This window comes from Rana temporaria, chromosome 12, assembly GCF_905171775.1.
Source record: "Rana temporaria chromosome 12, aRanTem1.1, whole genome shotgun sequence".
NCBI lineage: Eukaryota > Metazoa > Chordata > Amphibia > Anura > Ranidae > Rana > Rana temporaria.
Window position 1 is genome coordinate 104449019 of NC_053500.1, and position 22794 is coordinate 104471812.

The 22794-nt window shown below is 46.5% G+C and overlaps 1 protein-coding gene across 4 annotated transcripts in view; it reads right to left on the reverse strand.

The window, feature by feature from the left end:
* The window catches only part of RNF157 (ring finger protein 157), a 130633-nt gene extending 108178 nt beyond the window's left edge, over positions 1-22455 (reverse strand). For all 4 annotated transcript variants that reach the window (XM_040330058.1, XM_040330057.1, XM_040330060.1 and 1 more), the window contains exons 1-3: positions 22361-22455; positions 20526-20678; positions 2426-2544 (exon numbers count right to left, since the gene is read on the reverse strand). In XM_040330058.1, the coding sequence (XP_040185992.1) occupies positions 2426-2544; positions 20526-20613 (207 nt within the window). In that variant the 5' untranslated portion in view covers positions 20614-20678; positions 22361-22455. The remainder of the gene's footprint in view (positions 1-2425; positions 2545-20525; positions 20679-22360) is intronic.
* Positions 22456-22794: the final 339 nt, after the last annotated feature.

Consider the following 22794-nt stretch of genomic DNA (forward strand, 5'->3'; position numbering starts at 1 on the left):
TGAGCATGGAGCACAAAAAAAAAAAAAAAAGTGCGAGTTCAGGGTTTGGCTAGAGAGAACAATGAAGTTCGTATCCAATTGGGAGACAAAAAAAAAACCTTTACATGTCTTTTGCATCCTCCCGAGTGTAAGAAGTAGGTATGAGCTAACTCGTTCGGAAGTTGTTGCTGCACACTACCAATCATAGGCGGCCAAGACATTCTCTGCCCTGCAGGTGCCCATATACCAGCGCAGCAGCCTAAATATGTGCAGCGGTGGGCTGAGAAATGCTTATAACTGGCGTTGTAAAGTGACAGCATCTAAGCTCATCCCTGGTAGGAATTGAAAGGAACAAAAGAAAAATTGTATTTGAATTGGAATTGAAAGGAGCCTGATGTCCTTCAACACTGACCAACTATGCTTTGGGGGTGCACATTTATTTATTTTTGTACCACTCTTGATGCATCTGCCCAATATGACAGGGCATATAGCCAGGTATTAGTACACCAGAGGGCACAAACTTATTGTCAGGTTGGTTTTTAACTTTACAGTAAGGCATGGGTGCTCAACTAGTGGGTAGCTGGCCACATGTGACCCATGAAGCCCTCTGATATAGCCTGTGACCTCCTGCTCTAAGATGGCAGGTTGCAAGCCTATTTGGCTGAATTTTACTTAAATGGACCAGAAGACACACAAGACTCTTGTGCAATTTGTACCGGAGCCGCTCTGAAGATATGTGAACCAGCTCCATTGAGAGCCAGTCATAATCTCCTGATATGCAAAGTGGATGTGGAGAAACCCACATCCAATTCACAATAGTGTGAACCCAGCCTTAGGCCCCTTTCACATTGAGGCGTTTTTCATGCGGTACAGCGTTAAAAATAGCGCTGCTATACCGCATGAAAAAAACCTGCCCTGTAGTGTTCAATGTGAAAGCCCGAAGGCTTTCACACTGAAGCGGTGCGCTAGCAGGAGCGCTCCAAAAGTCCTGCTAGCCGCATCTTTACTGCGGTATAGGAGCGGTGTGTTCACCGCTCCTATACCGCGCCTTCCCATTGAAATCAATGGGAAACCGCGGTAATACCGCCCGCAACGCAACCCTTATTAACCCTTTTTCGGCCGCTAGCGGGGGTTAAAACCTCACCGCTAGCGCCCGAATATCGCGGTAAATATGACGGTATAGCCGCGCTACAAATAGCGCGGCTATACCGTCACCGCGGCTCTATCCCCAATGTGAAAGCAGCTTTAGGTGCACTGAGGTGTGCCACCAGCCTATTCAAAATGAATGGTCTGCATTAAGGCAACGTACCAGAAAGCACAAAATGCATGCAATAACGTCAGCGCCTGTATGAAGAGGTCCTTATTGTTTGTCAAAAAAAAAAAATAAGCACTTCTTTATGACAATGCAATGCATTTCTCTGTGTACTACTTTGAAAGGTACAACCATCAAAACCGTGTACATTTTTAAAACCGCCAATGATAGCAAAGGAACAACCGTTTAACAAACAAGGCCAATGTGCAGCAATCACCAATGTACTATAGAAAGAATAATACCATAAACATACAAATTTTGCGACCTATTTGGCCTTACTGATTAAGAAAAAGTATATCACCTTGTTCATTTTTTTTTTTTTTAAGGTAAAAATGAAAAAAAAAAAAAAATTAACAAAGAGGAAGCAATGCGCAAAATACATCTTACTGCAAAAAAAGAAAAAAAAAAAAAAAAGGATTCTATATTAAAATGTCAACCCGTTAACACCAAGGAGAGGCTGGAGATGGACCAGTGCCAGCAACATGCATATTTTCATCAAGTCTTATTACAGATGAGTTAGCAACCCTGCAGGCCATAATTGGGTTAACACTGTGCACCAATGAATTATCAGCAATAGCTGTAATCAAGGCAGCAGGGGTTAATTGTATGTGACAGCAAGAGGTAAGCAGATTGTGCCTACAGAGGGATGGTAACACCATTTCCGCAAGAACAACACACACATATGTCATTACGAGCTGTGCGTGTGTGTGTGTGTGTGTGTGTGTGTGTGTGTGTAGGCTGGATGGGATGTATTATTCAATTCAAAGATCCTGAGCAGTAAAAAAGCAGATGACTTAATCACCTCCATGTGCAGTAGTAGCAGCGAGGGTTAATGACATGTGTGTGGGATTATCCCTACACGTGTGAGCACTGCGCTCCGTCCCTCCACCAAGAAGGCGGTGGTATCCTAATATGCCCCCGAAACACAGGCTGGCACAGGAGGGAGGGAGGGAGCACAGTACGGGCACAGTGAGCGGAGGTGTGAAATCACTTGGCGTGTCAATCATTGGGGATGAAAAACGTGTATGTGCTTACAGCATGAAACAATTTACGTGCTGAAGATCGGTTAGTTACACAGACGTACACACGCTAAAAGGAACGATTCTGAACGGCACACAAGTACAAGTACATTACCGTGACAGGGCGGCTGCCCAAGAAGTTCAGGTCACTGTTCTCCCCAAACAGGTAGCCCTCTGGGTGGCTGGATTCAAACTTCTCTCCACCCATGATAAAGTGGCTGGCAAAGTAACTGCCTGGGAGAGAAAAAGAGAAGGCCTGAGATTAGGAAATCAGATTGTAGATCTCAGGAATGTATTTATTTATTACAGGTCCTTTTTACCATCAACAATTTACATCCTATACTGCCCCATCAGTCCCTGCTCTCAAGGAGCTTACAATCTAAAGCTGCTCATACACCAGTAGAATTTAATAAAAAAAAAGTTCATTCAATTTTCTAATGGGGTCAAATTAACATTCGTTTTCGACCGCAGAGATGTGAAATTTCAAAGGAGCAGAATGGAAAATAAATTCATAAACAAACACATTTCGAACAGTGAGCAACGTGTGCTTTTCATTGAGGTACTGTATATATTCGAGTATACCGTGTTTCCCCGAAAATAAGACCGGGTCTTATATTAATTATGCCAACAAAAGACACAGTAGGGCTTATTTTCGGGGTAGGTCTTACCATGTAATGTGCGGTCTTCTCTCCCCCTCTCCCTCCCTGCATGTCAGGAATCCCCAGTGTAAACTCAGTTAAAATGCTTGTAAAATCCTATAATCCACTCTATTACAGTAGTATATAATTTACAATGTGTGCGTTTCTGTAATATAATTGTGCCAAATACATTTGTTATAGCGCCTCCCTGCACTTCTGTTTCCCGCCGGAGCTCTCTTCCCCGCAATTATATTACAGAAACACACACATTGTACATTATATAATACTGTAATAGAGTGGATTATAGGATTTTATAAGCATTTTTGTAACTAGGGCTTATTTTCGGGGTAGGGCTTATATTGCAGCCCTCCTGGAAAATAACGCTAGGTCTTATTTTCAGGGTAGGTCTTATTTTTGGGGAAACAGGGTAAGCCGACCCGAATATAAGCTGAATTTTACCAAAAAAACTGGGAAAACGTATTGACTTGAGTGTCCATCTGCATGCCTCACTGTGCCTCACTGTGTCCATGCCTCACTGTGCCCATGACTAGACTGACATTTATTATGGGAGTCTATGGAAGGGGTGCCCGGGTTTGAAGAATCAGTGTTCCCCAGTCGTAGGCCCCCCTAGACAAGAAACTTTGCACACTTGTAGAGGAGAAATTGGGCTACATGTGTGCCAATTTACGGATCCAGAGGACCTTCCTTTTGTTATCCTGAAGAAATCACTGTTTGTTCCTCTGTGTCTAATGGGGGTGGTTTCATAATTATCAATCAGCTGTGGCACCTGCAGGGCACCGAGGCTGGGTTCACACTACTACACTACTTTCATCCTACTTTGCTCTGTGTTCAATGTTTCCCTATGAGAGCGTCTTGTAGCATCCTACACAAGTCGGTCCGACTTTGAAAATTCTCCCTGTACTACTTTTGGTCCTACATTGATCCTACTTCAACCCATTGAATATCATTGAAGTCGGACCAAAGTAGTATCCTGTTCATGAAAGTAGGATGGATGTAGGACCAATGTAGGATAAATGTAGGACCAATGTAGCAGAGCAAAGTAGGATGAAAGTAGTGTAGTAGTGTGAACCCAGCCTAATGAGGAAAAGCTGCTGGGCCTGCATCCCTTTAGACGTGTTCCTATTGGGAGGGTCTCACCAGGGGATCAGGGGATGCCTAATATCTGTATTTTAGTGCAGACTTCTGGGAAAATCAGTGAGCCAATCACACAAGCAGGACATGTTTCTGGGTGGCATTCTGTGTAAGGGTCGTACTAATATTGGCCAGACTTATTCCCCTTGTCCCACCTGTGGCGCTCACTGCAGTCTCTGCCAATCTCTGTTAGCGGTGCGGCGGGCAGCAGAGAGACGACATCTCTCGCTGCCCCCCCTCGTATCACTGCTGTTCTGCCCCTACAGCAGGCCCTCAAAGGCTGATCTTAACAGAGCTGCAGCCGTGGGCGAGCAGAGAGAAAGTTACATCATCTCTTGCCGCCTGCCCGCATGTGGATATTTACCAACTCGGGCGTCGCTGGGGAGAGGCTGCCAGAAGTAATGTAAGTAGTGACCAGCTTTATATGGGTGGCAGGTGACAATGGCAAGTGACATGCTGCATCTGGGTGGCAGGTGAGGATGACAAGCTGCATGTCACTTGCCACTGTCACCTGCCACCCATATAAAGCTTGTGGCAGGTAACAGTGGCAAGTGACACGCTGCTTCTGATGGCAGGTGACAATGGCAAGTGACACACTGCATCTGGGTGACAGGAGACAGTGACAAGTGACACGCTGCATCTGGGAGACAGTGACAAGTGACACGCTGCATCTGAGTGGCAGGAGACAGTGACAAAGTGACACGCTGCATCTGGATGGCAGGAGACAATGACACGCTACATCTGGATGGCAGGAGACAGTGACAAGTTACATGCTGCATCTGGTGGCAGGAGAAAGTGACATGCTGCATCTGGTGGCAGGAGACGGTGATAGACAGAATATCAGCACCTGTTATCGGCCTGAAAGGCGGCTGAAAATCAGTATCGGTATTGGCCCTGAAAAATCTATATCGGCCGGCCCCTAATTCTGTGTACAGAACACCCCCAGGTAGCCATATTGCATTTTTTTGAAAATTACAGCGGCTGCAGATTGAAATGGAAAGTTCATTTTTAATAACATTCAATCACAATATGATTTGTGTCGCAATTGTATACCCTATATTATTTTTTCCCCCCCACGAAAGTGGAGTTACCCTTTAAGTGTAAAAAATTTTTACTTGTGAGCATGTGAGTAAACCATGCAGATTGCTTCTACTTGCATTGCAATTCATACATTGTCCTGGATACGGCGCTGTACTTTGTGCTGTATCTATGAGAGCAGCGACACTCAGAAAGAAGCGCGCCCCTTCACAGAATGGTAAATTAGTAACAGAATATAGTTCCATGCATTCTAAAAATAGACAAGGAGAGAGGAGGGGCAGAAAAAAAAAGGCACAATCGTATTTTTTTTTTTTTTTGTTATTGTATTTATTATGGAGATTTTTCAATCATTCAACAGGGAGACTTCTGTATTTCCTGAATTGGTGGTCAGTGGCAGGCAGAAAAATGTAAAGGGGCAGGAGAGGCTGCAATAATAATACCCCCCCCCCCCTCCCACTCCCAGCATTGGCAGGCTGTAACAGACATTCCAAGCAGTATTGGCAGTCCTGCCTTAGCTTTCTCCTGCTGCAACAGAAAAACTCCCCCTTATGGAGGAAATCTACCCAAACACAAGGAGAACATGAAGGCCCGGATTCACAAAGCACTTACGCCGACGTATCTCGAGATACGCCGCGTAAGTGTAAATATGCGCCGTCGTATCTATGCGTCGACCCACATACTAAGATACGCCTAAAAATAGACTTCCTACGACCGACATAACTTGCCTACGCCGTCGTATCGTGGGCGCATATTTACGCTGGGCGCATTTGCCGCTCCCATTGATTTTCTATGCACATATGCAAATGAGGGAGATACGCCGATTCACGAACGTACTTGCGCCCAGCGCATAATATACGCGGTTTGCGTAAGTCGTACGTCCGGCGTAAAGTTATTCCCCATATATGAGGCGCAAATCATGCTAAAGGTATGGACCAGGGAACACAGCCGTCGTATTTTACGTCGTTTACGTAGTACGTGAATAGGGCTCGGCGTAGGTTACGTTCACGTCATAGGCAGTTGTTTTGACATGATTCTGAGCATGCTCACTGGGATGCGGCCACGGGACGGCGCATGCGCCGTTCATTTTAAGTACTTCTATGGCGCTTGGCCCATCATTTGCATGGGGTCACGCCTCATTAGCATGGCTCACGCCCGCTTCCACCTAAGCTGGCTTACGCCGAGGAAACCCAGCGTAGATTTGACAGCGAGTGGGAGCAAGTGCTTTGTGAATCCAGTGCTTGCCTCTCTGCGCTGCGTCGGCGTAGCGTATATTCGATACGCTACGCCGGCATAAATATGCGTCAGTGTCTGTGAATCCAGGCCGAAATCTCCATGCCGACAGTGTTCTAACTCCTAACTGGGATTTAATCAAGTGCTACAAGGCACAAGTGCTAACAAATAAGCCACTGTGCTCAATGGACCCCTTAGAAAAGCCTTTTCTTAAAGCGCTACTAACCCCACAACAGTAAAATAAGTCTGTATATGCAGTGAAGTATGCGGGTTATACTCAGTGTGGAACCTAAGGGCTTCATCCTCCACATTGTGTGAAAAGGCTGTTCCACTGTCCCCAATCCATCTCCTGATAACACAGAGCCTTTGGAGTCACTCTGCACATGCTCAATTTGGTGTGTATTGCTAGAAAGGTTTTATTTTTCCTTGTGAAGGTGCATGCGATTGGCACAGGGCCAATCAGCACTGTGCAGACAGAAAGTCGGGGGTCCTTCAGCCTCATAGGACAGTCAGAGGAGAATGAAAACTCCTCCTACAAGCTTTAACCAGGCACTCATATATGTCACAAGACTGCTCTAGCTGCTGATGAGAAAGGGGTATTTAGCAGTTTATATTTACTAAAATAATTGCATTTTCATAATTACATAGTTGGTAAGGTTGAAAAAAAAAAAAAAGTCTATCAAGTCCAACCTGTGCGTGTGCGCTTTTATGTCAATATTACATTTACATGTTCTGTGTACTGTGGGAGACCAGATATAGTGAATGGAGGCTCCTGGGTTTAGTATCACTTTAACTACTTGCCGACCGCCGCATGTACATATACGTCATCACTTTAAAGATGAATATCTCGGTAACGGCAGCAGCTGCTGCCACAACCGAGATATTCATCTCTTCAGTGGGCGGTCCGGTACACGATAACGGCGGTCTCCGTGGCGAGATCGCCGTTATCGGTGGCGGGAGAGGGGGGGCCCTCCCGCCGCTCTCCCGCTCCCTCCGCCGCTTACCGTAGCCGTCGGCAGCGGCGGAGGCGATCGGGACCGTTCGGCAGCTGAGCGGGGTTGCGAGTGAAGGAAAAATCTCCTTTGCCCATCCCCATAGCTCTGCTGGGCGGAAGTGACGTCAAAACGTCAGTCCCGCCCAGCGTCTTAAAGCCAATTTTTTTTTTCTGTCATTTGAAAAAATGACATTTTCAAATTTTTTTTTTTTTTTTTTGCATTTAAGCCTAAATATGAGATCTGAGGTCTTTTTGACCCCAGATCTCATATTTAAGAGGACCTGTCATGCTTTTTTCTATTACAAGGGATGTTTACATTCCTTGTAATAGGAATAAAAGTGATAATTTTTTTTTTTTTTATTTCAGTGTTAAAAATTTTAAAATAAAAATAAATCCGAAAAGCCCTAAAAAAAATTTAAAGCGCCCCGTCCCGACGAGCTCGCGCACAGAAGCGAATGCATATGCGAGTAGCGCCCGCATATGAAAACGGTGTTCAAACCACACAAGTGAGGTATCGCCGCGATCGTTAGAGCGAGAGCAATAATTTTAGCCTTAGGCCTACTCTGTAACTCAAAAAATGCAACCTGTAGAATTTTTTAAACGTCGCCTATTGAGATTTTTAAGGGTAAAAGTTTGACGCCATGCCACGAGCGTGCGCAATTTTTAAGCGTGATATGTTGGGTATCATTTTTCTCGGCGTAACATTATCTTTCACAATATATAAAAATATTGGGCCAAATTTATTGTTGTCTTATTTTTTTATTTAAAAAAGTGAATTTTTTCCAAAAAAAGTGCGCTTGTAAGACCGCTGCGCAAATACGGTGTGACAAAAAGTATTGCAATGATCGCCATTTTATTCTCTAGGGTGTTAGAAAAAAATATATATAATGTTTGGGGGTTTTAAGTAATTTTCTAGCAAAAAAAAAATGTTTTAGTCTCGTAAACACCGACTCTGAAAAACAGGCCCGGGGCTAAAGTGGTTAACTAGCCTTCCCCATAGCTTTCTAGGAGCTCCTTGAGCAATGCGCAAATATTGCCTTTCAGATAACTATCCATTGACTCCAATGATCTTTCTTGTATGGACCACCAATGTAAGGAGCACTGTTAACATTGACCACCAATGTATTCTCTCCACTGATGTAAGAAGCATCCTTACCACTGACCCCCAATGAAAGCCCATTCCTCCCACCGACTGCCAATGTAAGGGAGCATTCCTCCCACCGACTGCCAATGTAAGGGAGCATTCCTCCCACCGACTGCCAATGTAAGGGAGCATTCCTCCCACCGACTGCCAATGTTAGGGAGCATTCCTCCCACCGACTGCCAATGTAAGGGAGCATTCCTCCCACCGACTGCCAATGTAAGGGAGCATTCCTCCCACCGACTGCCAATGTAAGGGAGCATTCCTCCCACCGACTGCCAATGTAAGGGAGCATTCCTCCCACCGACTGCCAATGTAAGGAGAATTCTTCGCACTGACCACCACACATTATAATGTATGGTGATCTATAGTAATTATTAAGGCTGCTTTCACACTGCAGCACTTTGCAGGCGCTATTGTGCTAAAAATAGCGACTGCAATGCTCCCTGAAAGAGCCGCTCCTTTCTATCCAGTGTGAAAGCCTAGAGCGTTGCGCTGGCGGGACGCTAAAAAAAGTCCTACCAGCCGCATCTTTGAGGCTCAGTAGGAGCGGTAAAAATACCGCTCCTATAGCGCCCCTGCCCATTGAAATCAATGGGGTAGCGCCTCCAAACCCCCCACAAAACGGCGTTGTTTGCGGTCGGGTTTAACCCTTTTTCGGCCGCTAGCAGGGCTAAAGCGCCCGAAAATCGCGTCAAACAAAATAGCGACGCTTTACCGCGCTTTACCGCCAGCGCACCAAGCGCCTCAGTGTGAAAGTACCCTTACTGAGATTAAGAAGGGCTGCTAAATGAAGTGAATCATAAATGTACAAGTTTGGGTAAAAAAAAAAAAAAAATAATAGAAAAGCTAGATGGTTGAGTGTTCCATTTTCTTTCCTCCAACCAGCTGCAGTCTCCTCCATTGTGTGATATATTCAGGGACAGTCACCGAGAAGAAAAGTTATTTTGGAAAAACGAAAGTGCTGACAAAGAACTCTTATGAATAATCCATGCTGCAAGACCTGTCAGGCATCTAACCTCCAGAATGCATTAATTGGTCCGTCTGCTCTATGAGTGCGCTACTTATGCAGATGACATTAATCGTGAAGTAACCACAGACTGCCAAGCCCCTTCCTGCGCTGCCGACGCTGGACCAGAACAGACTTTCGTACGGAAAAGGGTTAACGGCTGGCATGAAAAAACAATTTACCACTCGTAAAAATCCAAGGCCTTCCTCTGCACAATGCATTATTCATGCAGACTGCATTATTAAAGAGCGGAGGTAGAGGTGCACGGGGGATGAGGCCTTCAGAAAACGTGGGGAAATATCTAACCTGACTAGGCCGTGACACAAGAGGTTCTTGTCTTTGGTCTCAGACTGCCATGGCCTTTCTAGTGTCTTTAAATACGCTGTTAATGGGACGTGTGTGTGTGTGTGTGTGTGTGTGTATGTATGTGTATGTATATATATATATATATATATATATATATATATATATATATATATATATATATATATATATATACACACACACACACACTTTAGGATTACTTTGTAATGAAGACCACACAACCTCATATGTGGTGACCTTTCATAGGACATACTATCCAAGTACAGTACATGTACTGCCAGCCTCCGTGACATAAATCTGACCGCGGTGTATGGAGAGTAAACTGAACTGGCAGCTCATGTGAAATGACAGCATGTGCTCAGCAGACACTGATTAAATGACACCGGCGCTGCGGAGATGCCTGCCCCTGTACGACACTCTGCAGGGCTGATGCAGCAGGCTAATGCAGTCACACAGAATGCAGACACGCTGATCACTTCTAGCTTCTCCCTCAATCTACTATTTCTGCAACCACACGCTGCTCCCACTACGGATCGGGAATTCTGTAACAGGGGATTAGCTCCTTAAAGCGGGGGTTCACCCTAAAAAAAAATTCTAACATTACATTGAGCCGAGTTGTTATAATGATAATGACATATAGCGCGTCACGAGTTGCCGAAAGAAGCTGAACGTCGGTGCGCAGGTGCCGTATAGAGCCATCTTGCAGTCCGGCTTCTTTCGGCAACTCGTGACGCGCTGTATGCGCCGGTGGGAAGCATGTCAATCAATTAGCACGTGAATAGGAACGCTCAGTCCCGCAGGATTACATACCCGGAAGCCCCAGTGAAAATATAGATAAAACGGTATGTACGGCAAGAATATAAAAAAGGTCAGCATAATGTCATTCTCACAACTCGGCTCAATGTAATGTTAGAGGGCCAGATTCTCCATTTACACTACGCCGCCCCAACTTACTGGAGCAAGTGCCATATTCCTCAAGCACTTGCTCCGTAGTTTGCGGAGGCATATTGTAAAAGGCCCGGCGTATCCCCGCGTATTTCAAAGGGGGCGGCTTATATTTAAATTAATCGCGCCCCCGTTCCGATCAAACTGCGCATGCGCCGGGCTAAAAATAGCCCAGTGCGCATGCTCCAGTTCTCGGCGGAAAACTTCAATGACGCCGACGTGTGCGTCATTGACGTAAAGTCGTATTCAAGAACGACTTAGGAAAACGACGTACCCGACGGGAAAAAACGACGCGGACCCGACGCCATACTTAACATGGCATACGTGGGACTGGCGTAAGGTTACCCCTCATATAGCAGGGGTAACCTTACGCTTACGTAAGCGACGCGATTTCGTTCGGGAATCGGCGTATCAGGCTCATTTGCATAAACAAATGAGACCTGAACGTAAACACCACCTAGCGGCCGGCAGCGAATTACATTTAAGATCCGACAGTGTAAGTGACTTACACATGTCGGATCTTCAGCGTATCTATGCGAAAATGATTCTAGGAATCACTGAGATTCCTGAGATACTCCGTCGTAACTCTTCTGAGAATATGGCCCAGAATTTTTTTTTTAGGGTGAACCCTCCGCTTTAAAATGATATCCCTACAAATCGGATTCACAAGAGCAAAAAAAATAAAAACACTGAACAGGATCTGAAACTACATTTTGCAAATCCAGTTATTAAAATATAATTATACGAACGGTTCTTAAGCCCCCATTTATGCTAGCCGCCGCGCTGTAATGTACGACAGTAGAAATCATATTATTCGCTATAATACCTAAACAATTGTAAAGGGAAGCACTCACATTGCCACATCACTGGATATATAGGTATAGGTATAGGTATATATAGGGAACAAAAAAAGATCGGTGCTACAAGAGACACCAAAAAGGTCGGACTTTGAAGGCATAGCCAACAACGTGAAGGTTTTTTAACAATTTATTAGAAAAAGAATACATGGTATAATCACATAAATCAGGGTTTGACAAACCCCGGGTGCCAGGTCGCAATTGCGACTAGAATTAGCGACCTGGCACCTGGGGTATCCTGTGTCTCCGTGCGCCCCCACCTCCCCCGCCGCGTGATCGCGTCAGGCCGTGCCGGCCGATAATTGAGGCCACGGCTTTGCGGCCTTCTGCAGGCCTGTGCTTCCTTCTGTGATCTGGCGCCATCCTGTGGTGCCCGTTGGTTGGTATGACAAGACAACCAGCAATGCTAATGGAGCTTCCCCTGTCTGTTTTCACTGCCATCTCCTTCCCTCTAATTAGAACCCCCAAACATTATATATTATTTTTTATTCTAACACCCTAGAATAAAATGGTTGTTGCAATACTTTCCGTTACACCGTATTTTAGCAGCGGTCTTACAAGCGCACTTGTTTGGGAAAAAATACACTTTTTTTAATTAAAAAATAAGACACCAGTAAAGTTTGTTTTTATATTGTGAAAGATGTTACGCCAAGTAAATTAATACCCAACATGTCACCCTTCAAAATTGCGTTACCTCGTGGAATGGCGACAAACTTTTACCCTTTAAAATATCCATAGGCGACGTTTAAAAAAATTCTACAGGTTGCATGTTTTGAGTTACAGAGGAGGTCTAGGGCTAGAATTATTGCTCTCGCTCACATGTGTGGTTTGAACACCGCTTTCATATGCGGGCGCTACTCACGTATGCGTTCGCTTCTGCACGCGATCTCGGCGGGACGGGGCGTGTTCCTGGCTCCTAACTTTTTTAGCTGGCTCCTAGATTTCAAGCAAAATTTGTCAAGCCCTGCTCTAAGCACGTGGAACCCATCAGGTATCCTGCATTCTCATGTATTAACAAGGAGCATGCTGACAAGAAGTGAGAGCAAAGAGATGAATGTGTCTGTCTGCTGCTGCTCCTTCGATGTCCAATCATAGGCTGGGGGAGAGGTGACCTAGCTGTATTGCTTTAAATGCAGTAGAGAAAGGGAAAGTCATCAGGCTGTCTATTTTAGGTGGTAGGTATTGGGAATAATATGGGATAGTGGGCCCTCTATGCACATTAGATGGAGTGTGTATACATGTCACGGATCTTCATCAGAGCACCCCACAGGAGTTGATGGATTTTAGTAGAGGGTACTGCTGTACATAAAGCAAACTGACTACGGAACATGGTACAAAGTAAACAGGAAAATTCAGAAACAGGAAGAGGCCATACAAGTAGTCAACTACATCCCAAAGTCAGTAACCAGAGAAGCAGGAATGCAGGCCCACAGGAGAGAACATGGACTGAGGCCTAGCTTAGGGAATGACTTAGGCAACAGGTGTTGGGCTAAACACAGCTAAACAGCGAGCTTGATTGACGGGCTGAATGGGGGATGGCTATGTAGCCACTATGACTATGTGAATCAGCAGGTGGGATCAAACCAGGTCTATAGCACCCAATCCTGAAGATCTGAGCAGGCTGCAGTACAAGGTAAGAGAGATTACACAGATAGAACTACACAGATCAGCTTTATGGCTGTGCAATTCTCATATCTGGGTGAACAGATACATCAGCTCCAAAATTTGGATTCTATTGCCATTTGCCCAATGTTCTGCTTTAGGCCTCATTCACACTACGGGCCGTTCGGGTCCGTCTGTCACGGACCTGAACGGCCGCTCCATGCATCGCTATGGAGCGTCGGATATCAGCGGAGACATGTCCGCTGACATCCGACAAAAACAGACGTATGGGGGCCACGTCCCCATGCGGATCAGATCGGGTAAGATCTGATGAAAAACGGACATGCTGTCCGTTTTCATCAGATCGCTCCATAGGAGACAGCGGTGCCCGACAAGCCCCTCCCCGCTCAGTAAGCAGAGAGAAGCTTGTCATCCGTCGGCTCAGCGGAGATCTGCGGACTGATCTCCCACTGAGCTGACGGGAGCAGGCGGACTCCCGCGGCTCCATAGAGGAGCACGGAGCGCCCGTTCAGGTCCGCCTAAAAAACTGGCAGGCGGACCTGAGTGGGCCGCCCGTGTGAAAGAGTCCTTAGGAGTAATAATCCTGGTTAAGCAGGAAACTTAGGAATCAATTAAACGTTCAAATATAATCTGTTTTAGCCTGACCGAGCACTATACAATCCTGATTGTACAATGTCCTTATTTAGCTCTACCGTCAATTATGCAAAGTAAGCCTGGCCATACATTATACAATTTCCCTATTCAATTTTCCTTTTGATTTACCAAAGCCAAACCTAAACACTTTCAATTTGTATGCAATCAGGCAGGCCCTGGCACTACATAGTTGAAGGTAAAGGAAATTGAATATGAAAATTGTATAATGTATGGCCAGCCTAAGACCTGAATTGATTATAAAAGGATGGTTTTCGTATTACAAAGCGAAAGGCAATTGTACAAAATGTGTATGATCAGACTGTATAGGGTATGGGCAGCTTTATCCAATCAGCTATGAAAGGCTCCCTGATCGGAGGATGGGCTTGTCAGGGAATGAAGGCCAGCCAGTGCAAACTTTCCTTATGTAACCGTATTCAAGGACACTGCAGTCAGAGGAGACGCTACTCCGCTGCACAGCCACTGCAATTGTACAGGGAATCATCTATGGAGATACACACACACTTCTGAACAATTCTGCATACATAAAAGACCTACATGCAACCTTTTGCATCATCTATACATTTTACCTATGGCACCTTTACATCATATCAAAGGAAACGGCATGCATGCACAACGTGTAATATTTAAAGCAGGAAGTTCAGTGCAGGAAGGCTTTTTTATTGCAGCAGAGACCTTGAAAGTCTCTGCTGCAATAAACTACACCTACCTGACCACAGCGATCTCTGAAATGTATATTGAGCTGCGCATACACAGCTCAGATTACAGCAGCCGTCTTGATCCTGTGTGCTGGGAATGGCTAGCACATGCAAAGGAGTGATGTCATTCCACGCCAGCCAATGAAGAGGCCTGAAAACCAGTATACAGGAGAAGATGCCAGTGCCAGAGGGATCATTGGACAGGCATTTATGTCTTTTAGTTACATTTCAAAGCAGAACTATACCAATCAAATCAAAGGTTTAAAAAAAAAAAAAAAAAAAAAAAAAACAGAACTCTGCCTAACATACAAGTCAGATTTCAGGCATCCCCTGCAACAAAAAATTCATTTTTGGTGAGACATTTCCAATAGGAACACGTCTAAAGGGATGCAGGCCCAGCAGATTTCCACAAGCATAAGGCGCTATATTTTCTGCCATGTAACTTATTTTTATATATCACTGGACATGGCTGAAAATAACTGTCACTTTTTTTAAACTAAGGATCCATATCCTGGTGTTTTGGCTCAGACCCCTTTCACGCTGGGGCGTTTTGAGGCGCTATTGCGCTAAAAAAAGCACCTGCAAACTGACCTGAAACAGTGGCTGCTGTCTCTTCAGTGTGAAACCCCAGATGGCTTTTACACTGGAGCGGTGCGCTAGCAGGATGGTGAAAAAAGTCCTGCTAGCAGCATCTTTGGAGTGGTGAAGGAGCCGTGTGTTTACCACTCCTCCACCGCTCCTTCCCATTGAAATAGGAATAGGAAACTGTGGCTCTGCAGAGGCGCATTGCCGGCGGCATTAACCCTTTTTCGGCCACTAGTGGGGGTAAAACTGCACCGCTAGCGGTCGAATACCGCCGCAATTCCGAGTCACTTGCACCGTCGGATCTTAGATGTAATTCGACGCCGGCCGCTAGGTGACGTTTACGTTCAGTTCTCATTTGACTATGCAAATGAGCCTGATACGCCGATTCCCGAACAAATTTGCGCCGCGTCGTCATCGTTTCCGTAAGCGCAAGGTTACCCCTGCTATATGAGGGGTAACCTTACGCCAGTCCGCCGTATGCCATGTTAAGTATGGCGTCGGGTCTACGTCGTCTTTTTTCGTCGGTTACATCGTTTTACTAAGTCGTCCGCGAATACGACTTTACGTCAATGACGCTCACGTCGGCGTGATTGACGTTTTCCGTTGTGAGCTGGAGCATGCGCACTGGGCTATTTTTCCGCCCGGCGCATGCGCAGTTCGATCGGCGCGGGGGCGCGCTTAATTTGAATGCAAGCCGCCCCCTTTGAATTACGCGGCCATATGCCGGGCCATTTACACTACGCCGCCGCAAATTAACGGAGCAAGTGCTTGGAGAATACGGCACTTGCTCCTGTAAGTAGTGGCGGCGTCGTGTAAATTGCTTACGCGACGCCGCCGCAGGATGTACGGGAATCTGGCCCAAAAAGTGTATATACCTGACAGAGGCGCAGTGAATTATGTCAGCGACTCGGCTCCCTCCTCCTTCCCCTGCCACCGGGCCAGAAGAGAGCGCAGCGGAGCATCGCACATGCGCAGTAGGAACCCAGCGTAAAGTCTGAATGCTGCACTGGCGGGTTCCCTTACAGGCAATGGCAGCGGCAGCACCCAACAGCTGATGGAAACATCAGCTGCGGTGCCGACATCGCTGGACAGGTAAGTGTCTGATTATTAAAAGTCACCAGCTGCAGTATGGGCTGACCTCCACTTTAAGGGTCAGTTCACACCAGACGCAGTTCTGTGCGCTTTTTTTCTGCGCCAACAATGCATGCACAGTGTTTTCCATGTATTGCAATGGCTCTAATTCACACCATGCAGTCAGTTTCTGCACTGGAAACTGACCAGAAACTAATTGCATGGTGTGAACTAGAGCCATTGGAATACATGGAAAACACTGTGCATGCATTTTTAGTGCAGAAAAAAAAAAAAAAAAAAAAAGCATGGAACTGTAGCTGGTGTGAACTGGCCCTAAGGGCCATTTTACACGTACGGACCGTATGTCCGCATTTTCATCCGTCCGTTGCGTATGAAAACGGGACATACATTGGTCCCTATGTGATTACGGGTGTCAGCGGATGACCATCCGCTGACACACGTAATTTGTCCGCCTCCTCAAATATACGCATTTTCGGACGGAAGAAACCCCTATTTTTCTTCCGTCTGCCGGATCGGACGAACACGGACATACGGTCCGTGTTCATCCGATTCCCCATAGGGGAGAGTGGAAGAAAGACAGGGCGGTCCCTGCACAGTGTGCGGGGACCACCCTGTCAGCTGCCAGCTCAGCGGGGATTTTACGGAGGATCCCTGCTGAGCTGTACGGACACACGGAGGTGGATCATTACTGATCCGCTCCGTGTGAAAGGGCCCCAAGTCTACAGTCTTAAATGGGACTAAATCTTCCTATGCTTTACATCCAAGGAAGCTGCCATCTTGGCCTCTGTTTTATCTGCAGTTGCCATGGTGCTGCCCATGATCAGTTATGATACCCGCCATTTGATAGCTTTGACAGTTCAGTTGACAGTACACCCAACTGTGACAGTTGTCATTTATGGCATGCCTTGAGAGCCAGTTCACACCACATGCAATCCAGTGTGGGGTTTTTTTCTGCATCAAAAATGCATGGGAAGTAGGTTAAATGGTTTTCAATGGCATAGTTCACACCAGCGCTTGCAGCTCCAGGAAAAAAAAAAGGAAATTGCAGCATTTTTCCTGCACTGGGCTGTACTGGAACGCACCAAAAATGCACTGGAACACACATGTCCTTATTTAAGGTTTAGAAAAAAAAGAGAGGAAAATGCACTGGACTGCATCAAAAATGCCCATGCAGAAAAGCATCTAGAACGCACCCGGACTGCGTCTCGAATGTGAACCAGCCCTGAATGCAACTGTTTTTGGAAACTGTTAGATTTATGTGTTCAGTCCTGCTTTAGGCATAGTTCATGCCGGTGTAGTCAGTTCCAGAGAAAAAATAGAACATGCTGCATTTTTCCTGCACCAGAATGCGACAAAAACAATGTGCATGCAGAAACTCATCCGGAACAGATCTGCAGTGTGTTTTTTGTGGTGTGAACCAGTACTTAAAGGGGAACTAAACCCTCACATCCTTCTTAGACAAGGAAGCAGCCATCTTCACCTCTGTGTGATCTGCAGCTGCCATGTGATCAGTTATGACACCAGGCATTTGATGGTTTGACAGTTTGGTTGAAGCAAAAGTACAGGTGATACTCGAAAAATTCAAATATCATGCATTTATTTCACTAATGCAACTTAAAAAGGTGAAACTAATATATGATATAGACTCATTACATGCAAAGCAAGAGAGTTCAAGCCGTGATTTGTCATAATTGTGATGATTATGGCTTACAGCTCATGAAAACTTCAAATCCACAATCTCAGAAAATTTGAATATTGTGAAAAGGTGCAATATTCTAGGCTCAAATAGGTAGATTCAGGTAGGGGCGCGCAGATCTAAGGCGGCGTAGCCTAGCGTGTTTACACTACGCCGCCTTAAGTAAGAGAGGCAAGTACTGTATTCTCAAAGTACTTGCCTCCTTACTTAGGGCGGCGTAGCGTAAATGCGGCGGGCGTAAGGGCGCCTAATTCAAATGTGTTGGAGGGGGGCGTGTTTTATGGTAATGAGGCTTGACCTCACGTTTTTGGCGTTTTTTTTTTTTATTGCGCATGCGCCGGGCACCTACATTTCCCAGTGTGCATTGCGGCTAAGTACGCCGCACGTGCCTATTGATTTCGACGTGGATTACGGACGTAAATCCCGATTCGCGGACGACTTACGCAAGCGACGTAAAGAATTAGAATCTCGCGGCGGGAACGACGGCCATACTTTAACATTGTTATGCCACCTAATAGATGGAATAACTTTAGGCCTGCTAATGCCTTACGGAAACGGCGTAAATCTACTGCGGCGGCCGGGCGTACGTTCGTGAATCGGCGTATCAACTCATTTACATATTCTACGCCGACCGCAATGGAAGCGCCACCTAGCGGCCAAATCCGAAAAATTGCAATCTAAGATAGGACGGCGCAAGCCGTCCTATCTTAGATATGTTCAAGCATATCTCTATTTGAGCATACGCTTAAACTTAGGTCGGCGTAGATTCCGAGTTAGGTCGGCTTATCTACTGATAAGCCGTCCTAACTCTTTCTGAATCTACCTAAAAGTGTCCCACTCTAATCAGCTAATTAAGCCATAAAACCTGCAAAGGGTTCCTGAGCCTTTAAATGGTCTCTCAGTCTGGTTCAGTAGGAATCACAATCATGGGAAAGACTGCTGACCTGACAGTTGTGCAGAAAACCCTCATTGACACCCTCCATGAGGAGGGAAAGCCTCAAAAGGTAATTGAAAAAGAAGTTGAATGTTCCCAAAGTGCTGTATCAAAGCACATTAATAGAAAGTGATGTGGAAGGGAAAAGTGTGGAAGAAAAAGGTGCACAAGCAGCAGGGATGACCGCAGCCTGGAGAGGATTGTCAGGAAAAGGCCATTCAAAAGTGTTGGGGACTCATATATTAGTTTCACCTTTTAAGTTACATTAGTGAAATAAATGAACTTTTCCACGATATTCTAATTTTTCGAGTATCACTTGTAAATGTGACAGTTTGGATGAAGCACAAGTAAATGTGACAGTTAAAAAAAATATTTAAAATGGAGTTGGGACTTTGTATGAGGCACGTGGCTTAGACCGCCACGGGCCTCCATCCCTGCAAGGGTTAAAAAATGGAAGATTGGGACTTTAAATGAGATGCGATTATAGCAAGATGCGATCAAGTATAAATATGGAAAATAAAACAATTAAGTAAATGTGACAGTTGGGATGAAGCACAAGTAAATGTGACAGTTTGGATGAAGCACAAGTAAATGTGACAGTTTGGATGAAGCACAAGTAAATGTGACAGTTTGGATGAAGCACAAGTAAATGTGACAGTTTGGATGACGCACAAGTAAATGTGACAGTTTGGATGAAGCACAAGTAAATATGACAGTTGGCAATCCCCTGTTTTTTAAACCATTTAAATTGATGAGTTTAGTTCCGCTTAAAAAGGTGAACCCCAACAGTTGGAAAAGGCACAAATGAATCCAGCTCTGTAATGAATACATAATGAGATGCGTTTTTATGAATGCAAGTAGTGCAAGTGCCTGAGTTTGTCTGGGATCAAGGGAGCCAATCAGATGTGCTGCAGTGGAAGCAGCATGCTGACAGGAGGAGAGGGCAGTGTAAATCTTAAAGCGGGGGTTCACCCTTAGAGGGCACTTTTCCCCCTTAGATTCCTGCTCGTTATTACTAGGGGAATCGGCTATTTATTTTAAAATATGTGCAGTACTTACCCGTTTACGAGACGCATCCTCTCCGTCGCTTCCGGGTATGGGCTTCGGGAATGGGCGTTCCTTCTTGATTGACAGGTTTCCGAGAGGCTTCCGACGGTCGCATCCATCGCGTCACGATTTTCCGAAAGAAGCCGAACGTCGGTGCGCAGGCGCAGTATAGAGCCGCACCGACGTTCGGCTTCTTTCGGCTACGAGTGACGCGATGGATGCGACCGTCGGAAGCCTCTCGGAAGAATGTCAATCAAGAAGGAACGCCCGCTCCCGAAGACCCATACCCGGAAGCGACGGAAGAAGATGCAGCTCGAAAACGGGTAAGTACTGCACCTATTTTAATACAAATAGCCGATTCCCCTAGACCGAACGAGCAGGAATCTAGGGGAAGAAAAAAAAAAAAATTTAGAAATGGGTGAACTCCCGCTTTAAGACTGGATAGACAACAATAGAAATCCTTTGGCAGGTAAAAGCGTTCTTCTGTAGGATTGAATGTGTGTATTTATCTGTTGGAGTTCCCCTTTAAGGAATGATATAGAAGTAGTGATCGGCACTCACCAGATTTCGGGGGGTATCTGTAGATGGAACTTGAGGGCATGTCCACCTCTTCCACTCCTGCGTGTTGCCGGCTTGTTAGCGCCCCCATCCTCCCGGGGGTGACGATGAAGCTGCAGGATCCTAGTAGTGATTGGCCATCTCACCTGTCAATCACTGACACAAACAGGAACTGTGACTGACACCTGTCACTCTCTCTGACACCTGTCACTCTCTCTGACACCTGTCACTCTCTCTGACACCTGTCACTCTCTCTGACACCTGTCACTCTCTCTGACACCCATTCTATTGGGACAGTAACACTTAAAGGGACAGTACACCCTTTCAGCACCTGATTGAATCGCTTACTTAGTATGCAGCTTCCTCATCTTTTAATCCTTGTTTATGTTCTGGTTTTAGCTGGTGTTCCTGCTTCAGGGTGGCTCCTTTCTCTTGCAGCATCTTATGGAGCCACCCTTACATGCATGGACTCCCTACACTGTGTGCATCACTAGAAACACACAGCCCTGTAGCCTAGGATAACAAGGCACTCCCCTGCTCCTGTCTACTAACAGACTGACCTCAGACCAGAGGTGTTGCTAGGGGGGTGCGGTCCGCACCGGGTGACACCCGCTAGAGGGGTGACACCATCCAGTTTTTGTTTTTTTTTAGCTGACATGCCCAGCATGCCCTGTGCAATCCCAGCCTGCCCTGTACCACCCCAGCCTGCCCTATACCACCCAGCCTGCCCTGTGCCACCACAGCCTGCCCTGTACCACCCCAGACTGCCCTGTACCACCCCAAACTTTCCCATGCCACCCTAACTTGCCCTGTGCCACCCCAAACATGCCCTGTGCCACCCCAAACTTTCCCATGCCACCCCAACTTGCCCTGTGCCACCCCAACTTGCCCTGTGCCACCCTAACTTGCCCTATACCACCATAACTTGCCCTATACCACCATAACTTGCCCAATACCACCCCAACCTTTCCCATGCCATCCCAACCTTTCCCATGCCATTCCAACTTGCCCTATGCCACCCTAACTTGCACTATACACCCCAACCTGCCCTGTACCACCCTAACTTGCACTAGACCACCCCAACCTGCCCTATGTCACCCTAACTTGCCCTATACCACCCCAAACTACCCTATATCACCCCAACATGCACTATACCACCCCAACCTGTCCTATACCATCCCACTACACCAACCTGCCACTATACCACTCTATACTACCCTAACCTGCCACTATACTGCCCTATACTATCATTTACAGGGGCTAGTTTGGGGTGCGCCCCGTGGCCGTGCGCTGCCTGCTTGGTGCTGGGCAGCCTAGACAGAGGGGGGGGTGACACCATGTTTTACCGCACCGGGTGACACCAACCCTAGTGACGCCACTGCCTCAGACTGCACTGTCCACTGTTTCCTGTGAAGTTCAGGAAAGCAGCACTGAAAGTTGTAAACAGCAAGTGTCGGGGTAAGAATCTCCCCAAATTGTGTGACACTAGAAACACTGAGGGCTTCATATGACTGAGGATCCCCAATCCTGCCCTTTATTCGTAGATCCCCGTCATCATTACTACACTGCTCCTATCTAGGTCACCCTCATAGACTGCCATGGATTCCCACTACTTTCCCCCAATGATCCCTCTCACTGCAGCCAACATGGATCCCCCTTCTCCCTGTATGGACTCTCCCCATATGACAGTGTCAGGGCCAGCTGTCAGTCCCAGGAATCCCCCACAATCCTGTACTGCAATAGTGGACGTGTCATGATGGACTCCATACACCGAGCGGTCCCCTCTGCCCATCATGTGATCATCCCATCCCCCCGATCCCTCTCCCGGCTGAGGTTACCTGCCCGCTTCTCTCCCAGACACCGGTCCCTGCAGCAGCTGCAGAACACATCCGTGACGTCACTGGGTCGCTGGCCACTCCGCCCACTCGCTTATCTCCGCCACTAGAGAGGGAGGAGGCGGGGACACCATCGCTATGACAACTACCTCTCCTCACCCGGGAACCACGTGTTTAAAGCGCTCTGTGGGGGGAAGGGTTGAGAGGTGGTGGGAGGAGAGAGGAGACTGGGCGGGGTGTGTGCAGTGTTCAGGTTAGAAGGGGGAGGAGGAGAAGGGGAGGGTATGTTTATAGTGACACGGAAATATCGTGTGGTCTGGTATCACTCAGAGACTGAGAGGTAATAGTACACGGAGCATGGCAGCGAATCATGGCGACCAAAGGTCACCGGTACATTCAATGGCTGATACAGCTGTGCGTGCGCCCTCTAGTGGGAG